The sequence below is a fragment of the Hyla sarda genome, chromosome 1 (assembly GCF_029499605.1).
Source record: "Hyla sarda isolate aHylSar1 chromosome 1, aHylSar1.hap1, whole genome shotgun sequence".
In the NCBI taxonomy this organism is placed as follows: Eukaryota; Metazoa; Chordata; class Amphibia; order Anura; family Hylidae; genus Hyla; species Hyla sarda.
The window spans coordinates 431,561,182-431,576,326 of NC_079189.1; the positions used below are offsets into that span (position 1 = coordinate 431,561,182).

At 42.9% G+C, this 15,145-nt stretch overlaps 1 protein-coding gene across 1 annotated transcript; it reads right to left on the minus strand.

Annotated features, from left to right (window-relative positions):
• Positions 1 to 321: 321 nt before the first annotated feature.
• On the minus strand, positions 322 to 6,807 carry RPLP0 (ribosomal protein lateral stalk subunit P0). Its single transcript, XM_056529912.1, has 8 exons — positions 6,765 to 6,807; positions 5,009 to 5,115; positions 3,130 to 3,305; positions 2,970 to 3,057; positions 2,074 to 2,220; positions 1,753 to 1,938; positions 1,514 to 1,654; positions 322 to 520 (listed from the first exon to the last, which is right to left on the minus strand). The coding sequence occupies exons 2-8, from the start codon at positions 5,060 to 5,062 to the stop codon at positions 365 to 367; spliced, it is 948 nt and encodes a 315-aa protein (XP_056385887.1). The 5' UTR covers positions 5,063 to 5,115; positions 6,765 to 6,807; the 3' UTR covers positions 322 to 364.
• Between the last annotated feature and the right edge of the window lie 8,338 nt (positions 6,808 to 15,145).

Below are 15,145 nucleotides of genomic sequence, written 5' to 3' on the forward strand. Positions count from 1 at the left end.
GGTATATTATCCATATATACATCACTGGACTGCCCATCCTACCAGTAATAGCTGAAGAGATACTGGTTAGGGAGCACTCATCCAGTGTCTAGGGCTGTTTGGCTCTACCCCTGATTTCTTGTAAGTTATAGATTGACAGCTTACATAACTTGGGCTATTACTTGTTTATTGTAGATTACATTTTTTCTATACCCTCACATTTTATGTAATAGTTTAGTTTATCCCTTTATGTAGGCACTGTAGAAGTTTGAGGGGCTATTTAAGTCTACGAAGCAGCAACAGATTAGCCAGTCTGAGATATAAATGACAAATACACAGGCATTTGTTGAATGGAGTTTTATTGAAGTAATTGGACTGATTTCTCTTAGTCAAATAGACCAAATCCCATGTCATCATCAGACTCCTCAGACTCTTCCTTCTCCTCCTTAGCAGGTGCAGCAGCAGCAGCTGGAGCTGCAGCAGTCTCTGCAACAGGAGCTGCAACAGCAAATGCAGATGGATCAGCCAAGAAAGCCTTGACCTGCAAAAAAGAATGACCAGTAAATATCAGCACAACATGAAGCAAACATTACTGGGTTACTAACTGAAGCACTACAGGCAGATATATCAAATATAAATACATCAATAAATCTGTGCCAGACTGCTATTCTCACATGACAGGAAATATAATAATTAAAGAGAAAGCTGTTTACATAGCATCCTAGTTCCAGCATGTTTCACAGGTGTCACTAAAATAGGTATTCAGGATATATAAATGTGTTGCTGGGGATGCTTTTAAAAATAATAAAATACACACTCTCCTACCTGGATCACCCACAGCTCATTGTCACACTGCTTACTTCAGAGATTGACTTGTCTCACCAGTAATGGCCTGCTCTGCTATTCACTGGCCACAACGGTGTCCTGCCAGAGTCAGTGATTGCCTGCGCAGGTCTTCACTGCTGAGACAAGTCCACCTTGAAAGTAGTAAGCAGACCAGAGCGGGACACTGGAAGAAGAGTGAATTTCTATAGCGTCCCAAATAATATGTAAAAGTTTTATATATCCTTTCAAAGGGTCACATTGACACATTACTGTAATATGAGCTATGGATAATCAGTTGATCAATGGAAAAAACCTGCAACAATAAAATGGTCCAAACAGTATATGGACTGGAGTTTTTTTTTTTTATACATATCCTCCAATTTTTTTTGCATAACCTGCTAGGCACTGACACTGCTGATGTGTCAAAGCCTTTCCATTTTAACAAAAAAGTAACTAGTGCCCAGCCCCCTATTGCCCTTCAAAGAAAAAATAGCCAATTAATTTTTTTTTAAATGCCCACTGTGGTAATGTGAGGCTGGCCACACAAGAGGCCAAAATTATATTGTGGATTAGGGTTACATAAACCAAATAAAAACTCATTCTGGGCCAGATGTTTCTAGAACTGTTCGTGAATATGGCACATTGTCCCCTGCTGAAGCCTTTAATCCCCATTTATTATGAACTTCACTCATCCCATCCATCATCTTACCTTGTCTGCCAATGGGAAGCTGTAGTCAGTCTCCACTGCAACAGCAAGAACCCTCTTGTATCCATTGATGATAGAGTGAGGTACAGATGCAACAGTGGGATAACCAATCTGCAGACAAACACTAGCCACATTACGGACACCCTGAAGAAGAAAAAAAAAATTTACATTAGTATTGGTTCTTTCTAGTCACAAACAGGTGGTAATCATGTATGAACCCTATAATTTGCATCAGTATGTACCTCCAAAAAGCGAGCTCTCAGGGCATCTTCTGTGATATCCAAGACCTCTGGGCTGTAGATGCTTCCATTGTCATACACTTGTTGGATGATTAAACCAAAGGAGAATGGAGAAATGTTCAACATGTTCAGCAGAGTGGCTTCGCTGGCACCTACTTTATCTCCAGTCTTAATCAGCTGTACATCACTCTGTGGAGAAAAGCTTTTGTTAAGCTGCATGTAGTCCCCAATAACTATACAGACAAGGCTCTGTTTCTGCAAACAAATCCCACTCTTTTCTTTACCTAATGTATTTTAAGTTTGGCTAATAAGACCACCACTTACCAGAATTTCAATAGTTCCTCTGGAGATTTTAGTAGTGATTCCCAAAGCCTGGAAGAAGGAAGTCTTCTCAGGGCCCAAACCAGTGTTCTGAGCAGGCACTGTGACTTCGCAAGGTGCAATAGCTCCAGCACGGGCAGAAGCAGGTACCTACAATACAACATTTTGATTAACACAACCAACACAATCAATTAATGGCTAAAAAGCCAATATGAAAATAGCTGACAGCATTCTGTACAGTAATACAGCATTAGCCCTTCAGGTTTATACATTCAGTTTAATAAAACTCAATCCTTCATTTTTCTATGTGTTAGCTATATGACAAAAAGACAGTCTACAACACTGAATCATGTAGTCCAACCAATACATCTGTTATACTTCTTAACCTACCACTACTGTACATTATAGCAGGATATAACATTCTTAAAATTAACCATTACACAGAATCTATATCTGCTAGAGGAAATTAACTCCTAAGAGGTTGTCCCACCTATTGTATCCTGTTCTCAGTACCACATGTGGTCAGGAAAGCTGAAAGCAACCAAAGCGAGTCATGCTGTTTCCAAAACTCTTGGAGTTATGTAATTAGAGTAGCCAGCTGGGCTATGAAGTTTGCACAACTCCCATTGAAGTCAATGGTAGTTATGCAAATTGGCCGCTTTGGCAGCTTTTGGCTCTCTAGACCAGTATTTCCCAACCAGGGTGCCTCCAGCTGTGGCAAAACTACAATTCCCAGCATGCCCAGACAGCCGAAGGCTGTCCGGGCATGCTGGGATTTGTAGTTTTGCCACAGCTGGAGGCACCCTGGTTGGGAAACACTGGTCTAGACCATCTCTGACAGCTACACCCAGTATGTCAATGCCTGGAGTTTATATTTTTTCTTATGGTAGTTTGTTTACCTTGTTTGCAAGTAACATATCTCGCACTTCTGTGAGATCTTCCTTGGTGAATACAAATCCCACATTTCCTTTGATGTGAGGCAGAAGCCTGAAAAATAAAACTTTAGTTAATACCATAAAGGGGGACAAACAAATGTTAAAAAGCAGAAACGTGACTCACTTCTCCAGAGCAGAGTTGTTCTCCAAATGACCACGGATAGCCTTGCGCATCATGGTGTTCTTTCCCATCAGCACAACAGCTTTTCCTCGAAGGGACATACGGATCTGTTGCATTTGCTTTGAGCCAACATTGTCCGCCCCCACGATAAAGCATTTTGGAAAATCATCCAGGAGTTGCTGCAAGAATAAAAACCAAGAACATATTTATAAAAGCTAAAACTTGGGGCAGCTGGTTCAGCACCTCTCAAACAGGTTATAAGTTGTTTCCATCAAAAAAGTCATCCCCCTTCTATTGCTAGAGTAGGAAAGTGCCCCATCCACTTTGACAAACCGATTAAAAAGCAGTCAACAGAATTTCCACATATTGCTTGTCGTGCATATTATGTTAACATGTATGAATATTATAATCCTCAAACCTACTGTGCCCTGCCCCCCATATAGAATTTAATATTCTATAACTACTGGTCTGAGAACATACAAAAAAAAATAATGACCCCCCCCCCCTTTAGATTTAGCATTCCTTTAAGTTACAGAATCAGTTTCTTGTTTTCTTCAAATGTTTAATCACAGTGGTCATTAGCTTTTTATCAGAAACCACCCCTTCTTAAAATGAAGGTGCTGTCATGGCAACACATGAAGTTTACATGATGGCTGGAAAGCCTGCACATTAAAGGCCCATACACTACGTATATTTTGCTTGGAATTCAGAAATAAATCCGCTAGCAGTAGAATCCCACTGATCTGCTTGGAGTGTCTAGGGCTGGGCGGTATACCGGTTCATACCAAAATTTTTGGGCTGCGCGATATTCAATTTTCCCATACCGCAATACCGGTTGGGCCCCTCCCCCTCGGGAATGAATGAATCAGCCCATCGCTGCGCTGTCCCCACATCGGGGAACAAATCATATGTGACCCGCCAGTGCTGTTCTGCTCCCCCCCCCCAATTAATTATCAGCCCAGCGGGGTACTACTCACATATGTCAAGCACTGCCCTCCTCCTCTTTGTTGGGGGCCGCTGGCGCTGGAACTCTATACTGTACTGTGGTCTCTAACCTGCAGACCTCCAGATGTTGCAAAACTACAACTCCCAGCATGCCCAGACAGCCAACGGCTGACAGTGGGCTCAGCCTATCACTGGCCGGGGCGGGACATCGCTCCAGCCGGTGATAGGCTGACGCCTGTCTGACGTTCCAATCCCCAGCATAAGGCCGACGTAGGCAAGTTAAAGTTTATTTTCTTTATCTTTTGCAGCCCAGGCATAGGAATACAGTGTACAGCAGTGGTCTCAAACCTGCGGACCTCCAGCTGTTGCAAAACTACAACTCCCAGAATGCCAGGACAGCTGTTGGTTGTCCAGGCATGCTGGGAGTTGTAGTTTTGCAACATGTGGCGGTCCACAGGTTGGAGACCACTGGCATACAGCGAGTTCTAGCGCCAGCGGCCCCCCAACTAAGGAGGGCAGTGCTTGACATGTGAGTAGTACCCCGCTGGGCTGATCATTAATTGGGAGGGAGCAGAACAGCGCTGGCGGGTAACATGATTTTGGGGGGAACCGCCATAAGTTACAAAAATACTGTGACACACATATTTGGTCATACCGCCCAGCTCTATGCACACTAGGGAACCTCTGGCACAGATCTGGATTCCCTAGAACATACTTTTGCTCAGCAAAGCATATATTAGTCAATGAGACTTTGAATTGCAGGGTTAATTTGCGCTAAAAAAAATTCTGAGAGAAAAGAACCCCAACGAAGCAGATTTTCTGACTGATTTCAGCAAGGAAATGAATTGCTAAATTTCTGTTGTGTGGATGAGCCCTTGCAGAATCAAGTAACCCAACACTGGAAAAGTAATTGGGGGGAAAAAAAATGTAAACTTACGATGATTTTCAGAAAATAGTTGGACTTCCACGTAGCCCTGTCTTCCCTGGGCATCTTGTCAGTGCTACCAAGGATTGCCACAAAAAGGGTTTAAAGACCTGATAATCCTGCAAAAGCAAATAAAAAAAAGGATAGTTGTGTTAGCAAGAACTAGGGATTTATAAATACTATACAATGTAAAAGGATTACAACAACCAGTTAGCAGTCCCACCATCCTCTCTAAGCCATTACTTCTATAAAGCAGCTGTATGGGCTTCTGTGTGATCTGCACTTGGGGCTCTAAGAGCAGAATGTACAGATTAGATGGCTCTCCGCTCATAAAATACACCCTTCATTCTCAGGATTGGTTAAGATCCCAGAACATTACATAACATATCCAGATGAGAACACCCCTTAAAAGGACATCTGTAGTGCAATATAACTTAAGTTATAGATCGTGGGGATTTCGAGTGCTGGGGACCCCCGGGATCTCCTGGACAGGGCCGCAGCAGTATGCTGGAAAGGGGGCGTTCCGTCCCCGCATGATTTGCCCCCTCCATGTACCCCATAGATACATGGAGGGGGCATGTCTGCCGCAGCTTTCTGCTGGGGTCGAAACTACTTCCTGCTCCGTCCAGCAGATCCCAGGGGGCCCCAGTATTCGGACCCCCACGATCTATAACTTATCCCCTATCCTTTGGATAAGTTATCTTGCGCTGGAGTACTCCTTTAAAACCAGTATTAATAGATCAATAGGCAGTTCATTCCCCACAGTATGCCTATAGAGCTGCCCACTGAGGACATACTTTGTGCAGATTCTGCCACAATATGATCGCGATTCTGAATGTAACGGGGAGCTCAAAACAGAAGCCCCCCATATACACATTAATGTCTCTATGTCCTAACCACTAGAATGAGGAACTCCATGTAAACCGATGGTCCAGTCACTACTTCCTTTCCTACAGTGCGTAATTTAATGCTGCTGAAAAGTATAGGTGTGTAACAATGTCTACAGAGTGCTCCTCTACTCCAGTCCTATAGCTACGATAACTGATTGAAGGAGCTTCAGGCCTTGTGGATTTTAAAGCCACATTCACATTGACCTTTATGCCTTGCCATTGGGGTGTGTATAACAGTGTTTCCCAACCAGGGTGCCTCCAGGCGTTACAAAACTACAACTCCCAGCATGCCCGGACAGCCTTTGGCTGTCCGGGCATGCTGGGGGTTGTAGTTTTGCAACATCTGGAGGAACCCCGGTTGGGAAACACTGGTATAGCACTAGGTTTATTGTCAAAATGATACATGTCAGCAGCCCAATGGGTCCTATTAAAAAGGCATGCTGGGAGTTGTAGTTTTGCAACAGCTGGAGGCACCCCTGGTTGGGAAACGCTGACCTAGGTTGTATGCAGCACAGGGAGCCATCCCCACATGTTGGCACTTAGTGTGCACAGTCTTAAGATCCAATAAGAACATGCACACGCTGGGAGAACGTTACAACCAAGTACACACAGGTGCGATATTAGGCCGATTCAAGGAGTCACATAAACGATACACTGCATTACTACTGGTTATGTCCGCCATACATGGTACATGAGAGAAAGCCCCATGACCGGAGAACCGATAGCTGTAAAGGACCGGGCCGCAATTCACATTCGGTGAACGGATAGCAGCTTGAGGCACAATGGACACTGAAGACGTATCCTCCCCTTTACAGCTAGCGGGAAACGGAGAGGTGAGGCCGCAAACCCGCCCGGCGCTACACCTAGGCCTCACGTACCTCACACGAGGGCTCCGGGAGGTGAAAGGGAGGCTACGTCCGCAACAGCGCTTTTATATTACACGACGGCGGCCAATCAACACGCTAGAAATCCGCGAGCGCAATGCACATTGGACGTGACGTTTTGCAGCGTCACTTCTTGTTGGACCATTCAAAGAAGTACTCTACAAGGAACAGACTATCAAAAGAAACAGGCGAGTGAAAAAACTGGGGCCCTCTAGTGGGATGGATGTAGCATTGCATGGTTAAGTGCTAATAATTAAAGCCTTGTAAATAAAGTGAACAAGTAAGTATAAGATGCAGGTGAGAAATTATACTTTCTAAAATGGGTTGTCCAGCCACATGATTTATTAATTTCTTTTTACAATTCCATTAACAAAAGGAATACGACTAGATTAACACACTGAAACAGAAATATTCTGAAATATATGTGTTTGTAAAGCGCACGCTACTTTCATTGCAAAGGTAGCGTAGTGAAACAATCAGCAGCGGGGCACCATACTTTTACACATGCTATGTATGACAATCTTGTAGCATTAACATGTTTTTCCATTGTGACGTTGTGGCATGTATTGGTTTAGTTACATTATTATTTTACTTGCCTTGCCCATCATCCTAACCAGCAATTTTGTGGGTCTTGTTAAATATGGGTTCACTATAGGTTCATGTATTTTTCCCAGTTTTGTCCCCTGAGGATCCTGGTACCATCCGGGTGAAACGCGTTGGGACAGTGTTTCTTTGCTGACTGGCCGTAATGCATTTTTTTTGTCCAGGATTTGTACCATTGAGTGATTGTGACCATTTTTTGTTATTTTTGCTAAAAAGCATTAATATCAGTTTATATAGATATTGGAACTAATATAGGCCGTTAACGACCGTCACTTTGAACCCATAGTTACTATATGGTTTTAATAATGACTTTTAATGACATTTGATTAAAACTTACGTTTTAATAGAGTGCCACAGTGACATTTTTCTCTGAATTGTACAGTAATTTTCATGATGACATCCTTTCATTTACATTTTCTGTGATTAGTATTTAACACCTTACCTCCTGATTTCATAGTTATTATTTACATTCTCCCTCTTTTCACTTGTACCTGTTCTTATTTATTCATCAAAAACAGCTTACATTAGCGTGGTCTGCAATGGCAAGAGATACTTAACCCCAAGTGCAGTTGTGCACCTATGCTGGTATTGTCAGTTTTATAGGCGGCTAACTCAACAAACTTACCAGGTACCAAACAGACCAGGTAATGAAAAATTAACCCCCCACCCTGAAAACTGACGATTCCGATACCAAGAACCTTGGCCCTAAGTAAACAATGAAGACCTGTATTCCTCTTCATCTTCAGGCAGCACTGATGGGATATTTTGTCCCCCAGACTCCACCCTAGGACCGCCCACCTAGCCAAATAAATCAAGAAGTTAGCACACTTAATTGCTTTGCTTTGCTGGATTTTTGATCACAAGTCTTATGTGACTTTGCCACCACTGACCACAATGCATGTTACATTCGACCAGGGGCAGGTAGGTAGGTAGCACGATCAAAAGGCAGAGTTAAACCGATCAATATAAAAATTTTACCGCTAAAAACTTCAGATCACGGCACAAAAAATGAGCCCTGATACCGCACCATATGCAGAAAAATAAAAAAGTTATAGGGGTCAGAAGATCACAGTTTTAAAATGTATAAATTTTCCTGCATGTAGTTATGATTTTTTCTAAAAGTACGACAAAATCAAACCTATATAAGGGTATCATTTTAATCATATGGACCTACAGAATAAAGTGAAGGTGTCATTTTTACTGAAAAATGTACTGCGTAGAAAAGAAAGCCCCCAAAACTTAAAAATGTTGTTTTTTCTTCAATTTTGTTGTATAATGATTTTTTTTCTGTTGTCATATACAACATAATGATTTTTTTTCTGATGTCATTACAAAGTAGAATTGGTGGCGCAAAAAATAAGCTATCGTATGGATTTTTAGGTGCAAAATTTAAAGAGTTATGGTTTTTTAAAGGTAAGGAGGAAAAAACGAAAGTGCAAAAACGGAAAAACCTGGGTCATGAAGGGGTTAAATTGGCGCAGTCATGAAACTTTATTTTTTTTTAATATGTTATAGTACATATTAAATAAAACGTATTCCCAATATACTTTATTTTTGAAAAATTAGTTTAAAATACTTTGTGTTTAAAAATCCGGCCACTAGGGGTCTCCCTCCAAGTGGCCGGCTGCAGAACGGCTGACATCACAGCTGAATTCGGACTGATCCAGGCCAGGCACCAGTCCAAATTCAGTCAGCCAGCGCTCGCTCCCTGCCTGTTAATCAGACAGGCGGGAGCGAGCGCACTGAATGCTGTGGTGAAGCGCATTGGCTCCCTGGCCTTGCGCGTCGACCCCGCCTCCCAGCATCTATTTATTTTCAGTCCAGGGTCTCGGCGGTGTAGAATAGCATGACAGGTCCTATACTACACCTCCATGGATAACACATGCATTGCTAAACAGGGAGGAGGAGACCCCGGAGCAGCCTGCCATGCTATTGGCTGCTCATCTATGCGCACTCCCGACGGGAGCACAGCATAGATAGGTAAGGGCGGAAGCCGGCCCCCAGCAGGCATCAGTAACATTGCGCCTGCTGGGGAAGTCTGCCTTGTGAGTGAGAAAACTACCAGGTAGGCAAAAAGCTCTTTCTAAGTTAGTAAAAAAAAAAAAAAAAAATAAAGGCAGGGAGGGGGTTAGGGATACATAGGCAATAGGTAGGGACAGAAAAAAAAATTGATGGTGTGAGAACTTCATTGAACTGTAGTGAAAAAAAAAAACTTTGATACTTATTAACTCAGCAACTTGGGTCACAACTCCTATAAGCCATGCACAAACTATCAGTCCCCTTTAGAACTCTGCTTGGCCTATATTGCACCCCTAAAATAAATAAAACAGATTTTCAGAACAGCACAAGTAATTAAGGACCACCCTTCTGAAAGACCATTTTCGCTGTACAATTTTGGGGGATCAACTAAGCATTGTCCTCAGGCAGCTTACGAAGTATCTTTTCCTACCCTGTAAGGCCACTATCACACAGCAGGATTTTATTCAGTATTTTGCATCATTATTTGTAGGCCAAAACCAGATGTGGAAACTACCTACACTGTTTTACCACCACGTCTTTGCTCCCATAACCTGTTTGGCTCTATTTTTAGTTTGAATTTGGTATTTTGCTGTTAGACAGAATTCCTTTAGACTATTTGCTGTCGTGTCTCTGCTATCTCCAAAATTGCTCTAGTTCTGCTTGTCTCACAATTCACAGTTTGTCCTGTCATAATCCTCTGTCTGATGAAAATGCATTTAATCTTTGTATCAGCTGCTCCATTAGTTGAGTTGAGCTTATACACAGCTTCCTTCTGTGGGGTTTAAAAGGGTACTCCACTGGAAAACATTTTTTTTTAAATCAACTGATGACAGAAAGTTAAACAGATTTGTAAATTACTTGTATTAAAAATGCTTAATCCTTCCAGTACTTATAAGCTTCTGTATGCTCCACAGGAAGTTCTTTTCTCTTTGAATTTCCTTTCTGTCTGACCACAGTGCTCTCTGCTGACACCTCTGTCCTTGTCAGGAACTGTCCAGAGCAGGATAAGTTTCCTATGAGGATTTTCTCTTACTCTGGACAGTTCCTAAAATGGACAGAGGTGTCAGCAGAGAGCACTGTGGTCAGACTGAAAGGAAATTCAAAAAGAAAAGAACTTCCTGTAGAGCATACAGAAGCTTATAAGTACTAGAAGATCTGTTTGGAGAAAAAGGAAAAAAAAAGACCGATACCGGCGCCTAGTGCATTACCCTTGGTAGCAGGAGCAGTGAGGTCAGAGGATTGGCCCAAGGACCGTATAGATGGCTGCTCACCTTATGTATGATAAAATCAAGCCTATCACCCCAGTGATAATGGGGTACTGAGTGGAGATGTAGCCGCTGCTTGCCTCTTGGGTTGCAGGATCCAGCAGTGCTGCTGGCCTGGATGCAGAGTAGGAGAAACTGGAGAGAAAAACCCTTAAGCGATGGTGCTGCGGCTCCCTCAAAATTAAGAGGATGGACTAGGAGATATTTTACAAGGTTCACATTGGAACCACTTTTATTAAGAGTAAAAAATAAAAAACTGGCGATTATGCGTTTCGGGAGGTGCCCTCCCTTCCTCAATTTACTAATCTGTTTAATTAAGGGTGCAGAGACGCGCGACTAAACTAATATGGGGCATGGAACATCTTAGCTATGAGGAGCGATTAAAGGAGTTACAATTGTTTAGTCTTGAGAAGAGACGTTTAAGGGGGGATATGATAAACGTATATAAGTATATAAATGGCCCATACAAAAAATATGGAGAAAAACTGTTCCAGGTTAAACCCCCCCAAAGGACAAGGGGGCACTCCCTCCGTCTGGAGAAGAAAAGGTTTAGTCTAAAGGGGCGACACGCCTTCTTTACCGTGAGGACTGTGAATTTATGGAACGGTCTACCTCAGGAACTGGTCACAGCTGGAACAATTAACAGCTTTAAAACAGGGTTAGATACATTCCTGGAACAAAATAACATTAATGCTTATGCAGAATTATAAAACTACATCCCTTTCCCTTATCCCCTTACACCCTTCACTTCAATTCCCTGGTTGGACTTGATGGACGTATGTCTTTTTTCAACCATACTAACTATGTAACTTTCTGGCACCAGTTGAAAAAAAAAAAAAAGGGGTTTCCAGTGGAGTACCTCTTTAATCTTTGACCCTCTTGGCTGCAATGCTGACAACAAGCTGAGGTGTAGCAGGGGCGGATCCAGAGTCGAGTCTCGGGAGGGGCACTATTAGAGTATTTTGTGTTGGCAGACAGAAAATAAGAACTTACAATATTATTAAATGTATCATACAGTCCTGACCTTGTTTAAGACTCTTAGGCCATGTTCACATGTCAGAATAATAATCAAATATACCAATTGCCGCAGAATGGGAAAGTGCTAAAGAGGTTTTTACCATTTAAAACTACAGCTCCCAGTATGACCTAAGCAGTGGTGAGGGGATGCTGGGAGTTGTTGTTTCACCCATCATTACTGCAGAACTTACAAGTGACTCCAGCTCTGATGGGACACAGTAAGGAGAATACAGAATGATATCAGTGACTACAGGTGACGTCTTCTCTATAGTCTTTCCTTATCTAATTCAGATGTTACATACCGCCAGGAATTGTTCCAGCTAAATCTTCTCTCTGCAGAACTTGATGCCCAGATGGTTTCTATGTCAGCGGATTCTGATCCTCTATATGAAAACAATAATTATTATAATACTGCCAAACACTGTATTCTTCTAATACAATACCGCCACACACCCTCTGAATATAATTCTGACACACTGTAACTCCTGAATATACAACACACTGTACCCTCTGAATATAATACTGCCACACACGGTACCCTCTGTATATAATACTTCCACACACTGTACCCTCTGTATATAATACTACCACACACTGCACCCTCTGAATATAATACTACCACACACTGTACCCTCTGTATATAATACTATCACACACCGTACCCTCTGAATATAATACTACCACACACTGTACCCTCTGTATATAATACTACCACACACTGCACCCTCTGAATATAATACTACCACACACTGTGTTCTCTAAATTTAATGCTACCAAACACTGCACTCTCTGAATATAACTTGCTGTGCATTACACCCTCTGAATAAAATACCCAAATGTTTTGTGGCCCATAAAAAACGTACCACCCCAGAAATTCCTCATCATATACACTATACTTCTGAAATGCAGAACACTCTGTGCCTTCACATATAGTAATAATGCCCCATCTTGTGCCCCTACATATACTAATTATGACCCGTCCTGTTCCCCCCACATAATAATAATGCCCTCTGTCCTGTGCCCCTAACATATATTGCCCCCTGTGCTGTGCCCTTCACATATAATGCCCCCGTTCTTTGCCCCTCACATATAATGCCCCCATCATGCGCCCCTCACATATAATGCCCCGTGCTGTGCCCTTCACATTTAATGCCCCTGTTCTTTGCCCCTCATATATAATGTCCCCATCATGCGCCCCTCACATATAATGCCCCCGTTTTTTTGGCCCTCACATATAATGCCCCCATCCTGTCCCCTCAGGGGGCATTATATGTGAGGGGGACAGCACAGGGGGCATTTTATGTTTGGGGCACATGAAAGGAGCATTATTTGTGAGGGGCACAGCACAGGGGGCATTATATGTGAGGGGTGCATGATGGGGGCATTATATGTGAGGGGTGCGTGATGGGGGCATTATATGTGAGGGGTGCATGATGGGGGCATTATATGTGATGGGCACAGCACAGGGGGCATTATATGTGAGGGGCACAGCACAGGGGGCTTTATATGTGAGGGGCACAGCACAAGGGGCATTATATGAAATAATGCCTCCTGTGCTGTGCCCCTCACATATAATGGCCCCTGTGCTGTGCCCCTCACATATAATGCCCCCTGTGCTGTGCCCCTCACATATAATGCCCCCTGTGCTGTGCCCCACACATATAAATTATATGTGTGGGGCACAGGGGGCATTATATGTGAGGGGCACAGCATAGGTGGGCCCCCTGCCATGTGCTCTTCCCATATAATGCCCCCTGTGCTTTGCCCTACACATTAAATATTCCCTTTTTCCAAGTTTTTAAATCCCCCTCCCCCTCCTCCTGTATATAGTTTCCCCAAATCCCCTGGCCCCTGAGCATACTCTTCAGTACTCACAGTATGCGGGCTGCGGGGACAGGATCTCCGGGCGCTGGCGCGATGATGTGACGTCATCGCGCTGGCCTCTAGTGGATCGCGTCCCCGCAGCTCACACACTGTGTAATCACAGCGTGTGAAAGTTAAGTGAATGGTGGAGCTGGAGCTCCGTTGCTCCCCCCCTGGATCCGCCACTGAGGTGTAGATAGTTGATTTCTGCAGTCACATGCAAGTCTTCCTTAGTGAGCATCATGGTGGCTTGTGCCTTAACAGATAATAGTAGTTGGCCCTGCTTCTACTTTGTTGATCAGCCAGCATGGTAGGGATATCTGGATACTCTTTTCTCAAGACAGGAGCTAGATCTTCCAGCCTAAGGGTAACTTACCAGCACTGCAAATTGGTAGCACTTCGATAAAGGATTGGGCAGGGAACATTGGCTCGAAGTTGAACTTTAGTTCTTTAGGCTAGGTTTCCATGTTTATTTTCTGCCATTTTTTTGAAAACTGCCACTGCAGTTTTTCAGCCAAAGCCAGATGTGTATTCAAAAGGAATGGGAAAAAATAAAGGAAGTATTTATACTTCTTCCTACTGGATCCACCTCTGATTTTGGCTAAAAAACTGCAGTGGCAGTTTAAAAAAAAAAAAAATCTGTGTGGAAATCTAGCCTTATCATTTCAAACTTCCAGACATCATGCCTCACCTATAAGTGAGAAGTGTGCAGTTTATATAAAAATGGCTGAAGCCTACCTCAGGTGCATGGATATACTTTTATTCATAATGATATTTAACAAAATGTGAGAATCCATCATTCACCGTTTATCCTGATCAAGAACTGCAATTTCCAACCCATCCTCCTATCTGCCAGAATTTAGCAATACATTGGCATGAAAGCAAGATAAAATGGCTTAGGCATTTACTCAATAGGGGTTGCCATTCTGAAGGAGTAAAGTGGAGACTACGAAGACTGTAATTATGTAAATCAGTTCTTAAAGTCCATCAAGAATGTCAGTAATAACTATTCTTTGGAAGAAGTACTTTATTGCCACACTCCATCTGGCGTATTCCTAATTGCATGTTCCCATTTAGAAGAAGCCTCAAAAATACCGGAAAACAATTTAGATGCTTTATTTTTATTTTTTGAGGAGCTGAGGAACAAGCTTTCTATCACCCAAGTGAAAGAAAAAGTGCAAGCTTGTCACACTAAAAACATGCATAAGGATGCAGTCCATTGCAAGCCATTCTCCGAAAGAAGAGAGGCCCCCAACAAATCTACCCTTGCCCTCCGAGCCAGTTGAAAGGATCCAGGTTTGATGTTCCTTTTCACCAAAGCTACTAAGGCATCCCAGCATCAACCATGATGGCAGCCAAGGAGCCATATACTGATGGCATCTCAGGCAAAGCTAAGATGCCCAGGGGTTGCAGCGATGTGAGAAACCAGAAGGCTACACACACCTCCCCTAGACCGCCAGGAGGGACACCCAGAAAGGCTAACGCACCCTGACCATCCTAGTGAACACAACATACGTGGCACATTTGAAAAAAAAAAAAGACATACAAATAAATAAGTGAATGACGCAGTGCATTACTGCCTAATCATCCAGCCGGATCTATAAAAAA

Coding starts and splice junctions, on each gene's coding strand:
- RPLP0 (XM_056529912.1), bottom strand. CDS start 5,062: ATGCCCAGGGAAGACAGGGCTACGTGGAAGTCCAACTATTTTCTGAAA. Junction 2,221..2,969: donor ATATGTTACTTGCAAACAAG/GTAAACAAACTA, acceptor GTTGTATTGTAG/GTACCTGCTTCTGCCCGTGC. Junction 1,939..2,073: donor GAGGAACTATTGAAATTCTG/GTAAGTGGTGGT, acceptor TTTTCTCCACAG/AGTGATGTACAGCTGATTAA.